The 15880-nt window shown below is 38.7% G+C and overlaps 1 protein-coding gene across 1 annotated transcript in view; it reads right to left on the bottom strand.

Moving 5' to 3' along the window:
• LOC139440491 (A disintegrin and metallopeptidase domain 3-like) overlaps nt 1-15880 on the bottom strand; it is a 97608-nt gene that overhangs the window by 45529 nt on the left and 36199 nt on the right. Inside the window, exons 10-12 of the mRNA XM_071220146.1 lie at nt 7818-8013; nt 7246-7333; nt 6786-6969 (exon numbers count right to left, since the gene is read on the bottom strand). Coding sequence (XP_071076247.1) covers nt 6786-6969; nt 7246-7333; nt 7818-8013 — 468 coding nt within the window. The remainder of the gene's footprint in view (nt 1-6785; nt 6970-7245; nt 7334-7817; nt 8014-15880) is intronic.

Below are 15880 nucleotides of genomic sequence, written 5' to 3'. Positions count from 1 at the left end.
ACTTTATTACTGATGTGGTTAAATCTATTCTGTCACATGTTACACTTATTTTCTATGCTTTACTCTCACTTTACCTCATAATCTGATGTCCCGCAAGCTCAGTTTTCTAGATCCAACTCACAATCCTTCCCCCCCACAATAAGAGTCTTATATTCTTTTCAATCTTTCTAAAAAGTGGCTAGGTGGGTGAATTATCACGGTTAACACTATATATATCCAAAGGATCTCCTATCTCTTCTCTAAGGGCTGATACTTTAAATATCATATAATACACTCCTGCTCTCTTAAGCCATTTCACCTTCCCCCTACAACCTACCATAATAAAGAGTAGGTAGAAGCTGTGAACACTAGGATACCTCTGGAAAGAGGAAAACCACCAACACAGGAAACACCAACAGCTAAGAACAGAAGACGGTGAAGGAGGGAGTGGAAGTCACATTAACTCAACCCAGGACCTATCTGGAAATACAACTAAATAGTGCATAAGAACTGAACAAGAGCAAGAGAAAAGCCTCAAAACCTTGTACACACAGAAGAACCAGCTCCAACACAACCTGCCCACACCTGCACAACAGAAAACAAGAGGTGGGGGACAGACTGACCCTCAGACAACCAGCTGGTGGGAAAGACCCACCAAAGAAAGACCCAACTAGAACAAAAAGACAAAGACATACACAGAGCCAACATAAACCACAGCTCAAGATCAGTAAGATCGGGAGATCAAGAAGACTGTACCACTGAATCTCACAGGTATTCTACCACAGAAGTTTACACCATAAACCCAGGGGATCAGAACAGAGCAACATAAGAAGCAGAGGCTAACAGGAAGAGTCTCACAAACAATGGGAAGACAAAGAAATAATCCCTAAATGAAAGGAGGAACTCTCAGCAACAATGCTAAATGAAAAAGAGGCAAGTCAACTATCAGATATTTAGTTCAAAGAATTGGTTACAAGGAAGCTTAATGAGCTCACACAGAACTACCAAAAACTACATGGAAACTATAATGAACTCACTGCAAACTGTATCAACATGAAAAAGGAAATAGAAACTATCAACAAGGGTCAAGAGGAAATGAAGAATGCAATTTCTGAACTGAAGAACACAGTAGAAGGAATCAAAAGCAGGCTCGATAAAGCAGAGTATCCGATCAGTGAACTGGAGGACAAGGTAGAAAAATCGCCCAGAATGAGGAAGAAAAGGAAAGGAGGCTCAGAAAGAATGAAGAGGGGTTAAGGGAAATGCAGGACAACATGAAACGTAATAATATCCTTATAATAGGAATACCAGAAGGAGATGAGGAAGAGAAAGGGATAGAAAACCCGTTTGAAAAAGTAATCATAGAACATTTCCCTAAATTGATTAGTGAAAAAGTCACACAAATCCAGGAATCACAGAGAGTCCCAAGCAAGAGGAACCCAAAGAGGCCCACTGCAAGACACATCATAATTAATATGGCAAAATTCCAAGACAAAGAGAGAATCTTAAAGGCAGCAAGGGACAAACAAGAAGTATCATACAAGGGAGCCCTGATAAGGCTAGCAGCTGACTTCTCCATGGAACACTCTAAGCCAGAAGAGAATGGCAAAAAATATTCCAAGTAATGAGAACCAGAGGTCTGCGACCAAGACTTCTTTACCCAGCAAGGCTCTCAATCAAGATAGAAGGCCAAATAAGGAGTTTCACAGAAAAAAAGAAGTCTACAAGAATACACCTCCACTAAACCAGCTCTGTAAGAGATGCTAAAGGGATTGGTATAAGGAAACGAAGGATAAGAGAGAGAGAGAGAGAGAGGAACACATGCATGAAAAATCAGCAATGAATAAGTACCTATCAGTAATAACCTTCAATGCAAATGGATTAAATGCTCCAATCAAAAGACATACGATAATCTAACAATAGCCTGGGGGGAGTCAGGAGGGGATAGTTATGAGAGGAGGTTACAGGAACTACTATAAAGGACACATGGACAAAATCAAGGGGGAGGGTGGAGGTGGGGGAGAGAGGGTAGTTCGGCTGGGGTGGGGTGGAGGAATGGGGAGAAAAGGCATACAACTGTAACTGAATAACAATAAAAATGAAAAAAAAGACATAGAATAGCTGAATGGATAAGAAAGCATGACCCACACATATGCTGCCTACAAGAGACCCACCTCAGGACAGAAGACCTACACAGACTTAAAAGTGAAGGGCTGGGAACAAATTTTCCAAGCAAATGGACAGGAAAAAAAAACAGGGGTAGCAATACTCATATCAGAAAAATAGACTTCAAAAAAGGGCCATAAAGAGAGAACCAGAACATCACTTCATAATACTCAAAGGAAGAATACAACAAGAACACATAAACATTGTAAACACAAATTCTCCCAACACAGAAGCACCCAAATACATAAAGAAAATCTTGGAGGACTTCAAGAAAGACATTGACAGCAACTCAATTATAGTAGGGGATTCTAACACCCCACTGCCAAAGATGGACAGATCTTCCAAACAAAATATCAACAAAGATATTGTGGCATTGAACAATGCCCTAGATGAAATGGTCTTCACTGATATACATAGAGCCTTTCATCCCAAAGAAGCAAAATACACATTCTTTTCAAATGCACATGGAACTTTTTCAAAGGTAGACCACATGACAGGACACAAAACAAGCCTCAACAAGACAAGAAAATTGAAATCATATCAAGCATTTTCTCTGACCACAAGGGACTGAAACTAGAAACCAACCCCAAAGGAAAAAACCCAAAACACTAAAAAACATGGAGATTGAATACCATGCTATTAAACAATGAATGGGTGAAGAATGACATTAGGGAAGAAATCAAAAACATTATGGAGACAAATGAAAATGAACTCACAACAATCCAAAACCTATGGAAACAGCAAAGGCAGTCCTGAGATGGAAATTCATAGCAACACAGGCCTACATAAAAAGAATAGAAACATTTCAAATAAACAACCTAACCGTACACCTACAAGAACTCAAGTAACAACAACAAAGACAACCCAGAGCAAGTACAAGGAAGGAAATAACCAAGATCAGTGCAGAATTAAATGACTAGAGACTAAAAGCACAATTCTAAGGATCAAAGAACCCAGGAGCTGGTTCTTTGAAAAGATAAACAAAATTGACAAGCTTTAAGTAGGCTCATCAAGAAAAAAAGAGAGAGGACCCAAATAAGCACAATCAGAAATGAAAGAGGAGAGACTACAACTGATACCACCAACATACAAAGGATTGTAAGAAATTACTATGAAGAACTATATGACAAGAAATGTGAAAACCTAGATGAAATGGCCAAATTTCTAGAAAAATATAACCTTCCAAAACTCAAAGAAGAAGAAGCAGAAAGCCTGAACAGACCAATAACATGTGATAAAATTGAAACAGTAATCAAAAAGCTACTGACAAACAAAAGCCCTGGACCAGATGGTTTCACAGGAGAATTCTACAGAGCATTTACGGGAGAGATAACCCCCATGCTCCACAGATTATTTCAAAACATTCAGGATGATGGAAGACTCCCAACTCGTTTTATGAAGTCAACATCATCCTAATCCCAAAACCAGATGAAGACATAACAAAGAAAGAAAACTTCAGGCCACTATTGCTGAAGAACATAGATGCTAAAATCCTCAACAAAATATTGGCAAACCACATCCAGGAATACATTATAAAGATCATACACCATGATCAAGAGGGATTCATCCTAGGGATACAAGGATGGTACAACATCTACAAATCATAAACATAACACATAACATAAACAAGAACAAAGACAAAAATCACATGATCATATCAACAGATGTGGAAAAAGCATTTATAAGATACAGCACCCATTTATGATAAAAACACTCAGCAAAGTGGGAATAGAGGGAGCATTCCTCAATATAATAAAGGCCATAATGAGAGACCTAAAGCCAACATCAGACTCAATGGACAAAAACTTAGAGCTTTCCCACTAAGATCAGGAACAAGACAAGGATGCCCTCTCTCTCCACTCCTATTCAACATAGTACTGGAAGTCCTAGCCACAGCAATCAGACAAAAAAAGAAATTAAAGGCATCTGAATTGGAGAGGAGGAATAAAAACTGTCATTGTTTGCAGATGACATGATAGTGTACATGGAAAATCCTATAGAATCCACCAAAAAACTACTCGACCTAATAAGTGAATTTGGCAAAACAGCTAAATCAATACTCAGTACAAACTCAATACTCAGAAATCAAAGGCATTCTTGTACACCAACAATGAAACATCAGAAACAGAAATCAGGGAAAAAAATCCCATTTGATATAGCAACAAGAAAAATAGAGTACCTAGGAATAAACCTAACCAAGTAGATAAAAGATGCGTACTCAGAAAACTACAGAACACTGAAGAAGGAAACTAAGGAAGACACAAACAAATGGAAGCATGTACCATGCTCATGGATTGGAAGAATTTTCACCAACAAAATGGCCATACTACCCAAAGCGATTTATACATTCAATGCAATCCCTATTAAAGTACCTATAACATATTTCACAGCTATAGAACAAAAACTTTGGAAATTTATATAGAAACATAAATGAACCTAAATAGCTGCAGCAATTTTGAGAAAGAAGAACAAGGTAGGAGAGACCATAATACCCGATATCAAACTGTATTACAAGGCCACTGCAATCAAAACAGCCTGGTACTGGCATAAAAACAGGCACATAGACCAATGGAACAGAACAGAGAGCCCAGAAATAAACTCAAGTCTATACGGTCAATTAATATTTGACAAAGGAGGCAGGAGGATAAAATGGAGCAAAAATAGCCTCTTTAACAGATGGTGTTGGGAGATCTGGACAGCTACGTGCAAAAAAATGAAACTCGATCACCAACTTACGCCATACACAAAAATAAACTCAAGGTGGATAAAAGACTTAAATATAAGTCATAACACCATAAAAGTCCTAGAGGAAAACATTGGCAGGAAAGTCTCAGATATTCCATGCAGCAACATCCTCACAGACATGTCCCCTAAAGCAAGGGACATAAAGGAAAGAATAAACAAATGGGACCTCATCAAAATAAAAAGCTTCTGCATGGCTAAAGAAAACAGCACTAACATACAAAGAGAACCAACAGTATGGGAAAACATATTTGCCAATGACACCTCAGACAAGGGCCTGATCTCCAAAATATATAAAGAACTCACACGACTCCACTCCAGGAAGACAAACAACCCAATTAAAAAATGGGCAAAGGACTTGAACAGACAATTCTCCAACGAAGACATACAGAGGGCCCAGAGACATATGAAAAGATGCTCAGCATCACTAGCCATCAGAGAGATGCAAATTAAAACCGCAATGAGGTACCATCTCACACCAGTCAGAGTGGCCAACATAAACAAATCAACAAACAAATGTTGGAGAGGATGTGGAGAAAAGAGAACCCTAGTACATTGTTGGTGGGAATGCAAACTGGTGCGGCCACTGTTGAAAACAGTATGGAACTTCCTCAGAAAACTAAAAATGGAACTGCCCTTTGACCCAGCAATTCCGCTGCTGGGATTATACCCTAAGAACCCTGAAACACCAATCCAAAAGAACCTGTGCCCCCAATGTTCATAGCAACACAATTTACAATAGCCAAGAACTGGAAACAACCTAAGTGTCCATCAGCAAACGAGTGGATCCAAAAACTATGGTATATTTACACAATGGAATTCTATGCAGCAGAGAGAAAGAAGGAGCTTATACCCTTTGCAACAGCATGGATGGAACTGGAGAGCATTATGTTAAGTGAAATAAGCCAGGCAGTGAGGGACAATTACCGTATGATTTCACCTTTAACTGGAACATAATCAACAAAAGAAAAAAGCAAACAAAATATAACCAGAGACATTGAAGTTAAGAGCACTCTAACAATAGCCAGAGGGGATTGGAATGGGGATAGTGGGGAGAAGGGTTTTCAGGAAGTACTATAAAGGACACGTGGACAAAACCAAGGGGGAGGGTGGAGATGGGGGAGGGTGGTGGGCTTGACTGGGGTGGAGTGGAGAGGCGGGGAGAAAATGCAGACAACTGTAATTGAACAACAATTTTTTTTTTTAAAGTACAAATTGGTAGTCTCAGAATAGCCATGGGGATGTAAAGTTCAGTACAGGAACTTATACACATGACCCATGGACATGAGCAAAGGGGAGGGGAATGCCTGAGGAAGTGGGGTTGCTTGGGGGGGGTTGGCAAAGTGGGAAAATTGGGAAAACTTTAATAGCATAATCAATAAAATATAATTAAAATTTAAAAAAATCATTTGTACAAATTACTCAAATTTATAAAAAGAAATTAAGCAAAACTTAAACTCTGTTTTATTATAATTCTTTGTAAGAGGGTCAAACTTTTAACAACTATATCATGCTTTTGGAGAAAGAATGAGAATAGGCTGATTAGTTCTCATCAATTACTACAAAACTGAACACTTGGGGATTTGGGGGTTTTGTTTTTGTTCATGTGTTGTTGTTGTTCTTACTATTCAGGTTGTTCTATTCTACTTTTTCAGTGTGCTATTTGATTTTTTTCTTTTTTTCTTTACACAAATCATAGCAGACCAAATCCTAGCCTAATGAAGAGGCTTAGATTCTCAAGTGTGAGGAACCAAATTTAAATATCTATAGCAAAGTTTATAATAAAACTGATAGGAAAGCAAGTGTTCCTTTGACTAACAGAAATCTTGACTTTTGACTCTCTCACGCACACACACAGACACACAAACTAAATAGAATCAAGTAAAATTTATATTTACCCTTTGAAAACCACATGCAGTGCCATCACCTACATAGGTTCTCTTTTCAGGAGTAGGATCTCTCATATTTGCTGATATACATACATGGCCTCCAAAGTAAGTATATTGCACATCGTAAGCTTCCAATGGTACTGCTATACGTGTATGCATCCAGTGACAAACTAGCTTTCCACAAAGGGTATTTCTGGCAATGTAAAGCAGAGAAAATTTCCCATATGTCAATTCAGGACACAATGTATTAGGTAAATAACAATTCAAAATATGAGGATAACTCAAAATGTTACTCAGACCATAACAGTAAAGCTATTCAGAACATACACCATTTCATGAGGTGCAACATATAAATTCATCTGTATGTATTATATTCACCTCTCATTTGAATTTAGTGACTCATTGCAGAAAACACAGACACAAAAAATAGACAAGCATCCAGAAAATGGATACTTTTCTAAATACATACCTATATGCACATCGCCCTCGACAGTTTCCAAACGAATCTCCATGAACATTCACTTCTTGTAAACATAGATAATCAGCACCTTTAGCAACTGAAAATATAGTTCCAATTACTCATCTTAAAAAAAACTTAAAACTAAAAGTGTGGTAAATTAATACAGAGATATCTAGACAGCAGCATTGCCCAGTCAGTACCATCGACTACAAATTTTTGATGTCATCTAATGTCCATTTGAGAAGGAGAAACACTCCTTAAAAACTACCAACTTCAGAAGAGAAAAATTGGTATTCTGTAGAATGGTAAAGAAATCAAAGTCATTTGCTCTTTTATCTACAATTCTAATAATCTATTTCTTTTACACCTATCACCTGAAATTTTACTAATGTTCTATTCTCTTTATCCTATAATTATTAAGCCTATTTTGCCTCAACATAATTCAAAGGCTTTGATTTGCAATTTTATTTTCAAATTTGGATTTGAATAAATAATGCCTTTCATTGTGGCTTACAGGGTGGATTGCTGACTTTAGAAATACAGTTTAAAAACAAGCCCCAGGAAAAACATACAGCTATTACATTTTCCAAATAACTCCATACACTGTCTGTCTGGATCTTGGCATTTTCCCTCAAAGCAATAGGTGGTCTTATTACTACATGGTTCTAAGTCAGCAGCTTTCATATCTGGCGCACAAAACTCAGATAATCCACTGCAATATTCTGTAAAATCACATGGATCTGTGCTCATCCGACATATTTTTCCTCTCGCAGTAATCTGTGAGAAAAGGAGCGACAAATATATATTTTTGTAAGACATTTTATCCAAAGACCTTAAAGTGCTTCACACTACAATGAAGTCTTAGCACACTACTCCAAGCAACATATTATTATCTGCTGTTATAATTTAGATAAACTGTCATTGGAGGTAAGAGTGATGAGATATTAAATGACTAGTCAAAGATCACATATTAGTTCAGTACAGGAGTGGTATAACTCAAATTCCTGGCTGATGCCATTAACATTAAGCAGAGCCACTGTGCATGTTATCCACTGAGCATAGCACCCTTCTTTTGAAATAATTTACTTTATGCTGACCTATTATGAAATTTAAGTGGACATGAACAAAATGGCATCAGATCATGGACTCATACCCAACATGAAATTCACAAGCAAGTGTGTATGTAATGTTCTGAAAGATGGGGAAATGTTAAACACATAACTTAGCATCTTTTCTTTTCTTTTTTAAAATTTTTATTGTTATTCAATTACAGTTGTATGCCTTTTCTCCCCATCCCTCTACCCCACCCCAGCTGAACCCTCCTCCCTCCCTCACCTCCACCCTCCCCCTTGATTTTGTCCATGTGTCCTTTATAGTAGTTCCTGTAATGCCCTAGCCTCACTGCCCCCATCTTTTCTTTATCAGAAAATGTTGCAGTGCCTTTAAAATACTGTTGAGCTCTCTCATTGTTCTAGGAACTTCCAATGTGAGAACAATAGGAAACAAATTGGTTTGCATTGATAGAGTAAGTGGGCACTGTTACCCAGGTAGAGGTTCTAGGATGAAGCCTTTTCAAAAGGCTGTTGCTCCGATTTCATGATTGCACCTAACTGTTTGAGACAAAGGACACTATTGATTTCCTTTTTGATCTTTCCGAAACAAATATTTTTTAAAGAAGTAAACCAAAAATGTAAAATGATTACATAAGAGCATTGTGTTGGTAATCATCATTTGGATTCTATTACATTTTAACTACTTAAAGATAATTTTAAATTTACTTAAAAGTTCTAGAGAAGTAGATTGGAAAGAACCCAAATGTCCATCAATGAATGAATAGATAAACTGTGGTATATGCATGCAATGAAATATTTCCATCCATATATAGGAATGCAAGACTGATACATGCTAAAGGTGAATAAACTTTGAAAATGCTACATTAAATAAAGCCTGACACCAAATGTCACATATCGCATGGTTCTACTTATATGAAATATCCAGAATAAGTAAACCCATAAAGACAGAATGCAGGTTGGTGGTTGCCAGAGACTGACAGGAAGGAGGAAAGGATAGCAAATGCTTACTGGGTTAGGGGTTTTCTGTTTGGACGATGAGCTTGTTCTGGAACTAGATAGAGGTGGGAGCTGCACAGCATTGTGAATGTGCTAGATGTCACTGAATTGTTCACTTAAAAATAGTTCATTTTACCTTATGTGATTTTTACCTCATTTTTTAAAAAAGGCTCTCATGAAAGCTCTCGTTGTTATGCTATGGTTATATCACATACTCATTTCAAGATAAAAACAAAACATCTACATCAAGCAATGCATATTTCTTTTTCAACTGTCATTTCTTGGGGACAAATTGCACTCCTGAAACACAGTACTAACTCAGGTGCTAGTCTTTATCATATTTGTAAAATATTGCTTAATGCACATCTTTTTCATTTCAAGTAACTTTTCTTTCAGGGCCTACTCCACCTCCACCATGACGGGGTTATAAATCAGGAATCTGCTTCTGACTCAGGATGACCATCAGAACACTTCTCCCTAGACACAGTGACTGGAACAGTGGTGGGGAATTTAACTTAGCCAGATCAGTCATGGCTTCCTGCAGCACTGAGCATTGAGGCAGCTGCTGGGAAAGAAATGATCTCTCTACTCTTTTGAAGTATTGTTCTATGGACCAGAAAAGCCAGGAAGTGCAATGAGCTATCTGTATTACAATAGAGGAAGGTTGTATAAGACCTGTCAACAAAAATGCAAGGATACTCAGTAGATGTATAGAATAAGAATTCTCTTTTTTTCTTTTTTAAATGTAGATTCACCTGAGCATGAAGTTAGACTCATGTTTTACTTGAGCTTCATAAGTGTTTATCTCCCGTTACTTGGCCATTATCAAGATACAATGTCTTACAACATCACAAATGGCCCTAGAGAGTATTATGCTAAGTAAAATAAGCCAGTCAGAGAAAGACAAATACTGTATGATTTCACTTCTGCATTGAATCTAATAAACAAATTGTAAAAGGGAAGATAGAAAGAGACTCATGAATACAGAGAACAGATTGACAGCTGTCAGGAGAGGGTCTAGAGCATAGGGTGAAAAAGGTGAAGGGATTAAGCAGTGCAAATTGGTAGTTGCAGAATAGCCACAGAAAAGCGGTTTGCGGCATGGGGAATATAGTCAACAGTGTCAAGATAACTGGGTATGGAGCCAGATGGGTGCTTGCGGCAGCAGGGTGAACACTCATTAGAATGGATGGTTGTCTGGCCGCTTCCTGTACATCTGAAAGTAGGGTGGAATAGTACTGATGTAAACTGTGGCTGAGAAAAGTAATACAAATAAAATAAAGACTGAAGGGGTAAGTATGACCTATGGTTTATTTTCTTAATACAGCCAACTCCAGACTGTTTTGATATTTTAATTTTTAACTACTATTTAGAAAAAAGAACACTTCCACTTATTCTTCTAAAAAGTGAAGTCATGTAATGTCAAATGATATTTCAGTCACTTGGCATTTTAATAACAAAAGCTATATATGTAGAAGTTGTCTCCTTTGTTGTTCCACTATGACTTTAAAATTATAGCGTATCTAGGGTGTGAAATAAAAATAATATTGGGAACTAGCTTTACTTCAAATTTTTAGTAGGCTTCAGTCTAAAATCTACATATAGTGGGAACTGTCATATCTTTACGTATATTTTACATATAAGTAAAGTATATGCATGAAAAATTCATAATAAACATCATTTTTCCACAAACTCAAGAAAAGACACAACTGAGCAATACAGAATTTGTATTATACAGTACCAATTACAATATTTTAAATTATTTATTTATTTATTTATTTTCAGAGAGAGGGGAAAGGAGGGAGAAAGAGAAACACCAATGAGCAGGAGAAACATGGATGGGTTGCCTCTCACACATCCCCCAATTGGGTCATGGCCTGAAACCCAGGCATGTGCCTTGACTGGGAATTGAATCAGCAAACTCTTGGCTCACAGGGAGGTGCTCGGCCCACTGAGTCACCAGCCAGGGCCCCATTACAATTTCTTAAAGTGCATGTAGAATGTCTGAATACTAGTTCGAAACAAGTTATTCAGTTCTGTTTCAGCAAAACACTGGTTAAACTATTGTCTTCCATATCTTTGCACTTGGATTTGTATCTGCTAAATAGAAATGTTATTTTTCAAATATTGGATCAAATTGTTAAACTTTGGAAAAGCATTAGTGGAAACTAGCCTAATTAGAAGTGACAGAGAAGAAAACAGGAAGCCTTTTATGCTTATGGCCAATAATGAAAGAAAGCAGAGTATAAGACACTTGTCAGTCCAAAATGACATCAAAAGCCAAATTCTATGCTATAGCACATAATAAAATTAATGTGAACTAACATTGTACACTTAGGTGTTGCCCAGAAGCCCTCCTTCGCAACTTTTACTGTGAATGTTCAGTCAACCAAATGCAGTGATTACATAATCACTTTAAAGAACCAGTTTAAAAAACTATCCTTTGGGATATAGATAAAGGACAATGTACTGTTTACAAATGTCTTACTGCTCAATGCCACTGATTTGGAGGCAAAGGTTAAGATGAGGGCTCTGAAGAAGGAAAACACAAGGAGATTAATTGCTAAGAAGTAGAAATACTACACTGGCCTCTACATTCATGTGCCTTGAAGACAAATGGCCATTGGCTCTAATTACTAATCCATAAGGTAATAAAGAACACATGCAGGACAAAGTAGAATAATGTTGGGAGAGAGTTCATTGACACAGAGAAAAAAAAATCTGACAAGCAAAATCTCTCATTTATTAGCTTTTTTTTTCTTTTTTTAAATATATTTATTGATTATGCTATTACAGTTGTCCCATCCCCCCCCACTGCACTCCATCCTGCCCACCCACTCCCTCCCACATTCCCCCCCTATAGTTCATGTCCATGGGTCATACTTATAAGTTCTTTGGCTTCTACATTTCCTACACTATTCTTACACTCCCCCTGTCTATTTTCCACCTATCATCTATGCTACTTATTCTCTGTACCTTTCCCCCCCTCTCCCCCTCCCACTCCCCTATTTATAACCCTCCATGTGATCGCCATCTCTATGGTTCTGTTCCTGTTCTAGTTGTTTCCCTAGATTGCTCTTGTTTTTGTTTTAGGAGTGGTTGTTAATAACTATGAGTTTGCTGTCATTTTTACTGTTCCTATTTTTGATCTTCTTTTTCTTAGGTAACTCCCTTTAACATTTTATATAATAATGGTTTGGTGATGATGAGCTTCTTTAACTTGACCTTATCTGAGAAGCACTTTATCTTCCCTTCCATTCTAAATGATAGCTTTGCTGGATACAATAATCTTGGATGTAGGTCCTTGCGTTTAATCTTGGGTAATGTAATTATGATGTGCCTTGGTGTGTTCCTCCTTGGGTCCAGCTTCTTTGGGACTCTCTGAGCTTCCTGGACTTCTGGGAAGTCTATTTCCTTTGCCAGACTGGGGAAGTTCTCCTTCATTATTTGTTCAAATAAGTTTTCAATTTTTTGTTCTTCCTCTTCTCCTTCTGGCACCCCTATAATTTGGATGTTGCAACGTTTCAAGATGTCCTGGAGGTTCCTAAGCCTCTCCTCATTTTTCTGAATTCTTGTTTCTTCATTCTTTTCTGGTTGGATGTTTATTTCTTCCTTCTGGTCCACACCGTTGATTTGAGTCCCAGTTTCCTTCACATCACTATTGGTTCCCCGTACATTTTCCTTTGTTTCTCTTAGCATAGGCTTCATTTTTTCATCTAGTTTTCGAAGAGATTCAACCAATTCTGTGAGCGTCTTAATAACCAGTGTTTTGAACTGTGCATCCATTAAGTTGGCTATCTCTTCCTCGCTTAGTTGTATTTTTTCTGGAGCTTTGAAGTGTTCTGTCATTTGGGCCATTTGTTTTTCTTTGTCTTGGCATGTCTGTTACTTTAAGGGGCGGAGCCTTAGATGTTCACTGGGGCGGGGCAACACTGGTGGCTGCGCTGTGATGCTGTACATGGGGGAGGGGCCCAGAGGGAGCAATGGCACCCACTCCACTCTCCACCGGATTTCAATCTTTCACTCCGCTACCCACAATCAAACTGGGCCCCTCTGGTGCTGGTTCCTGAGTGGGTGGGCTTGTGGACACTCCAGGCCCCTGTGGGTCTCTCCAACGACCTGTCCTGTGAGGCTGGGAGTCTCTCCTGCTGCCGCCCCAATCCCCAGGGGCATTTTCAATCAGAGGTTTGAGGCTTTACTTCCCCACGCTGGAGCCCTGGGTTACACAATCTGCTTCGATCCCCGCCGTTTGTCCGGTTTATCTGTGCGGGAATGTGGGGACACAGGGTCTGCTAGCGGTCAGACGGCCTGCCCCGCTCATCCCACACTCTGCCAGTCTCGGTCCTGCTGTGGCCACGCGAGTCCTATCCCTCCTGGCTGCCCATCTCTGCTCCTCCTACCTGTCTGTATTAATGTTTATTTTTTATTTCCTTGGTGTCGGACTTCCTTGCCATCAATTTTCTGTCAGTTCTGGTTGTGAGAGGAAGCGCAGTGTGTCTACCTACGCCACCATCTTGGTTCTCAGCCCCATTAATTAGCTTTTACATTTGTCATAGACTTCTGAAAGTGACACAAAATGAGGTGCTATAATAATGCAATCCCCAGAAGACAAATTCTAACTAATCTCTTCTCAAGTGTGGCTATAGGGAAAACTGAATGAAAAACTCCCCAAGGACATTGACTTTGTATCCCACTGTTTTGCCAAATTCAGTTATTAGGTCCAGTAGTTTTTTGGTGGAGTCTATAGAATTTTCTATGTACGCTATCATGTCATCTGCACACAATGACAGTTTTGCCTCCTTTCCAATATGAATGATTTTTATTTCTTTTTTTTTAATTTTAATTTTTATTGTTATTCAGTTACAGTTGTGTGCTTTTTCTCCCCATGCCTCCATCCCACCCCACCTGAACCCCCCTCCCTCCTCCACCTCCACCCTCCCCCTTGATTTTGTCCATGTGTCCTTTATAGTAGTTCCTGTAATCCCCTATCCTCACTGTCCCCTCCTCACTCCCCCCTGACCATTGTTAGATTCTTCTTAACTTCAAAGTCTCTGGTATATTTTGTTTGCTTTTTTCATCTATTTATTATGTTCCAGTTAAAGGTGAGATCATATGGTATTTATCCCTCACCGCCTGGCTTATTTCACTTACCATAATGCTCTCCAGTTCCATCCATGCTGTTGCAAAGGGTAGGAGCTCCTTCTTTCTCCCTGCTGTGTAGAATTCCATTGTGTAAATATACCATAGTTTTTGGATCCACTCATTTGCTGATGGGCACTTAGGTTGCTTCCAGTACTTGGCTATTGTAAATTGTACTGCTATGAACATTGGGGTGCACAGGTTCTTTTGGATTGGTGTTTCAGGGTTCTTAGGGTATAATCCCAGCAGCGGAATTGCTGGGTCAAAGGGCAGTTCCATTTTTAGTTTTCTGAGGAAATTCCATATTGTTTTCCACAGTGGCCTCACCAGTCTGCATTCCCACCAACAGTGCACGAGGGTTCCCTTTTCTCCACATCCTCTCCAACATTTGTTTGTTGATTTGTTTATTTTGGCCACTCTAACCAGTGTGAGATGGTACCTCATTGTGGTTTTAATTTGCGTCTCTCTGATGGCTAGTGATGCTGAGCATCTTTTCATATGTCTCTGGGCCCTCTGTATGTCTTCCTTGGAGAAGTGTCTGTTCAAGTCCTTTGCCCATTTTTTAATTGGGTTGTTTGTCTTCCTGGAGTGGAGTCGTGTGAGTTCTTTATATATTTTGGAGATCAGGCCCTTGTCTGAGGTATCATTGGCAAATATGTTTTCCCATACTGTTGGTTCTCTTTTTATGTTAGTGCTGTTTTCTTTAGCCATGCAGAAGCTTTTTATTTTGATGGGGTCCCATTTGTTTATTCTTTCCTTTATGTCCCTTGCTTTAGGGGACATGTCTGTGAGGATGTTGCTGTGTGGAATGTCTGAGACTTTCCTGCCAATGTTTTCCTCTAGGACTTTTATGGTGTTACAACTTATATTTAAGTCTTTTATCCGTCTTAGTTTATTTTTGAATGTTTTTTCTTTCTTTTTTTTTGTCTCATTGCTGTGTCTATGACATCCAATACTATGTTGAATAGATTGGTGAAAGCAGGCATCCTTGTCTTGTTCCTGATCTTAGTAGGAAAGCTCTAAGTTTTTGCCCATTGAGTTGTTGGTTGCAGGTCTCATACATGGCCTGTATTATGTTGGGGAATGCTCCTTCTATTCCCACTGTGCTAAGTGTTTTTTATCATAAATGGGTGCTGTACCTTACCTAATGCTTTATGCTAAGTGAAATAAGCCAGGCTGTGAGGGACAAATACCATATAATCTCACCTTTAACTGGAATATAAACAACAAAACCAAAAAGCAAACAAAATATAACCAGAGACATTGAAATTAAGAACAATCTAACAATAACCACAGGGGGGGTGGAGTCAGTGGGGGGGAAGGGTTTTCAGGAACTACTCTAAAGGACACATGGACAAAGCCAAGGGGGAGGATGGAAGCAAGGGAGGGAGGTGGGTTTGGCTGGGGTGGGAGGGAGGGGTGGAAGGAAAATGCAG

This window comes from Desmodus rotundus, chromosome 13 (genome assembly GCF_022682495.2).
Source record: "Desmodus rotundus isolate HL8 chromosome 13, HLdesRot8A.1, whole genome shotgun sequence".
Classification (NCBI taxonomy): Eukaryota; Metazoa; Chordata; class Mammalia; order Chiroptera; family Phyllostomidae; genus Desmodus; species Desmodus rotundus.
This window is presented reverse-complemented; position numbering and strand designations above follow the sequence as displayed.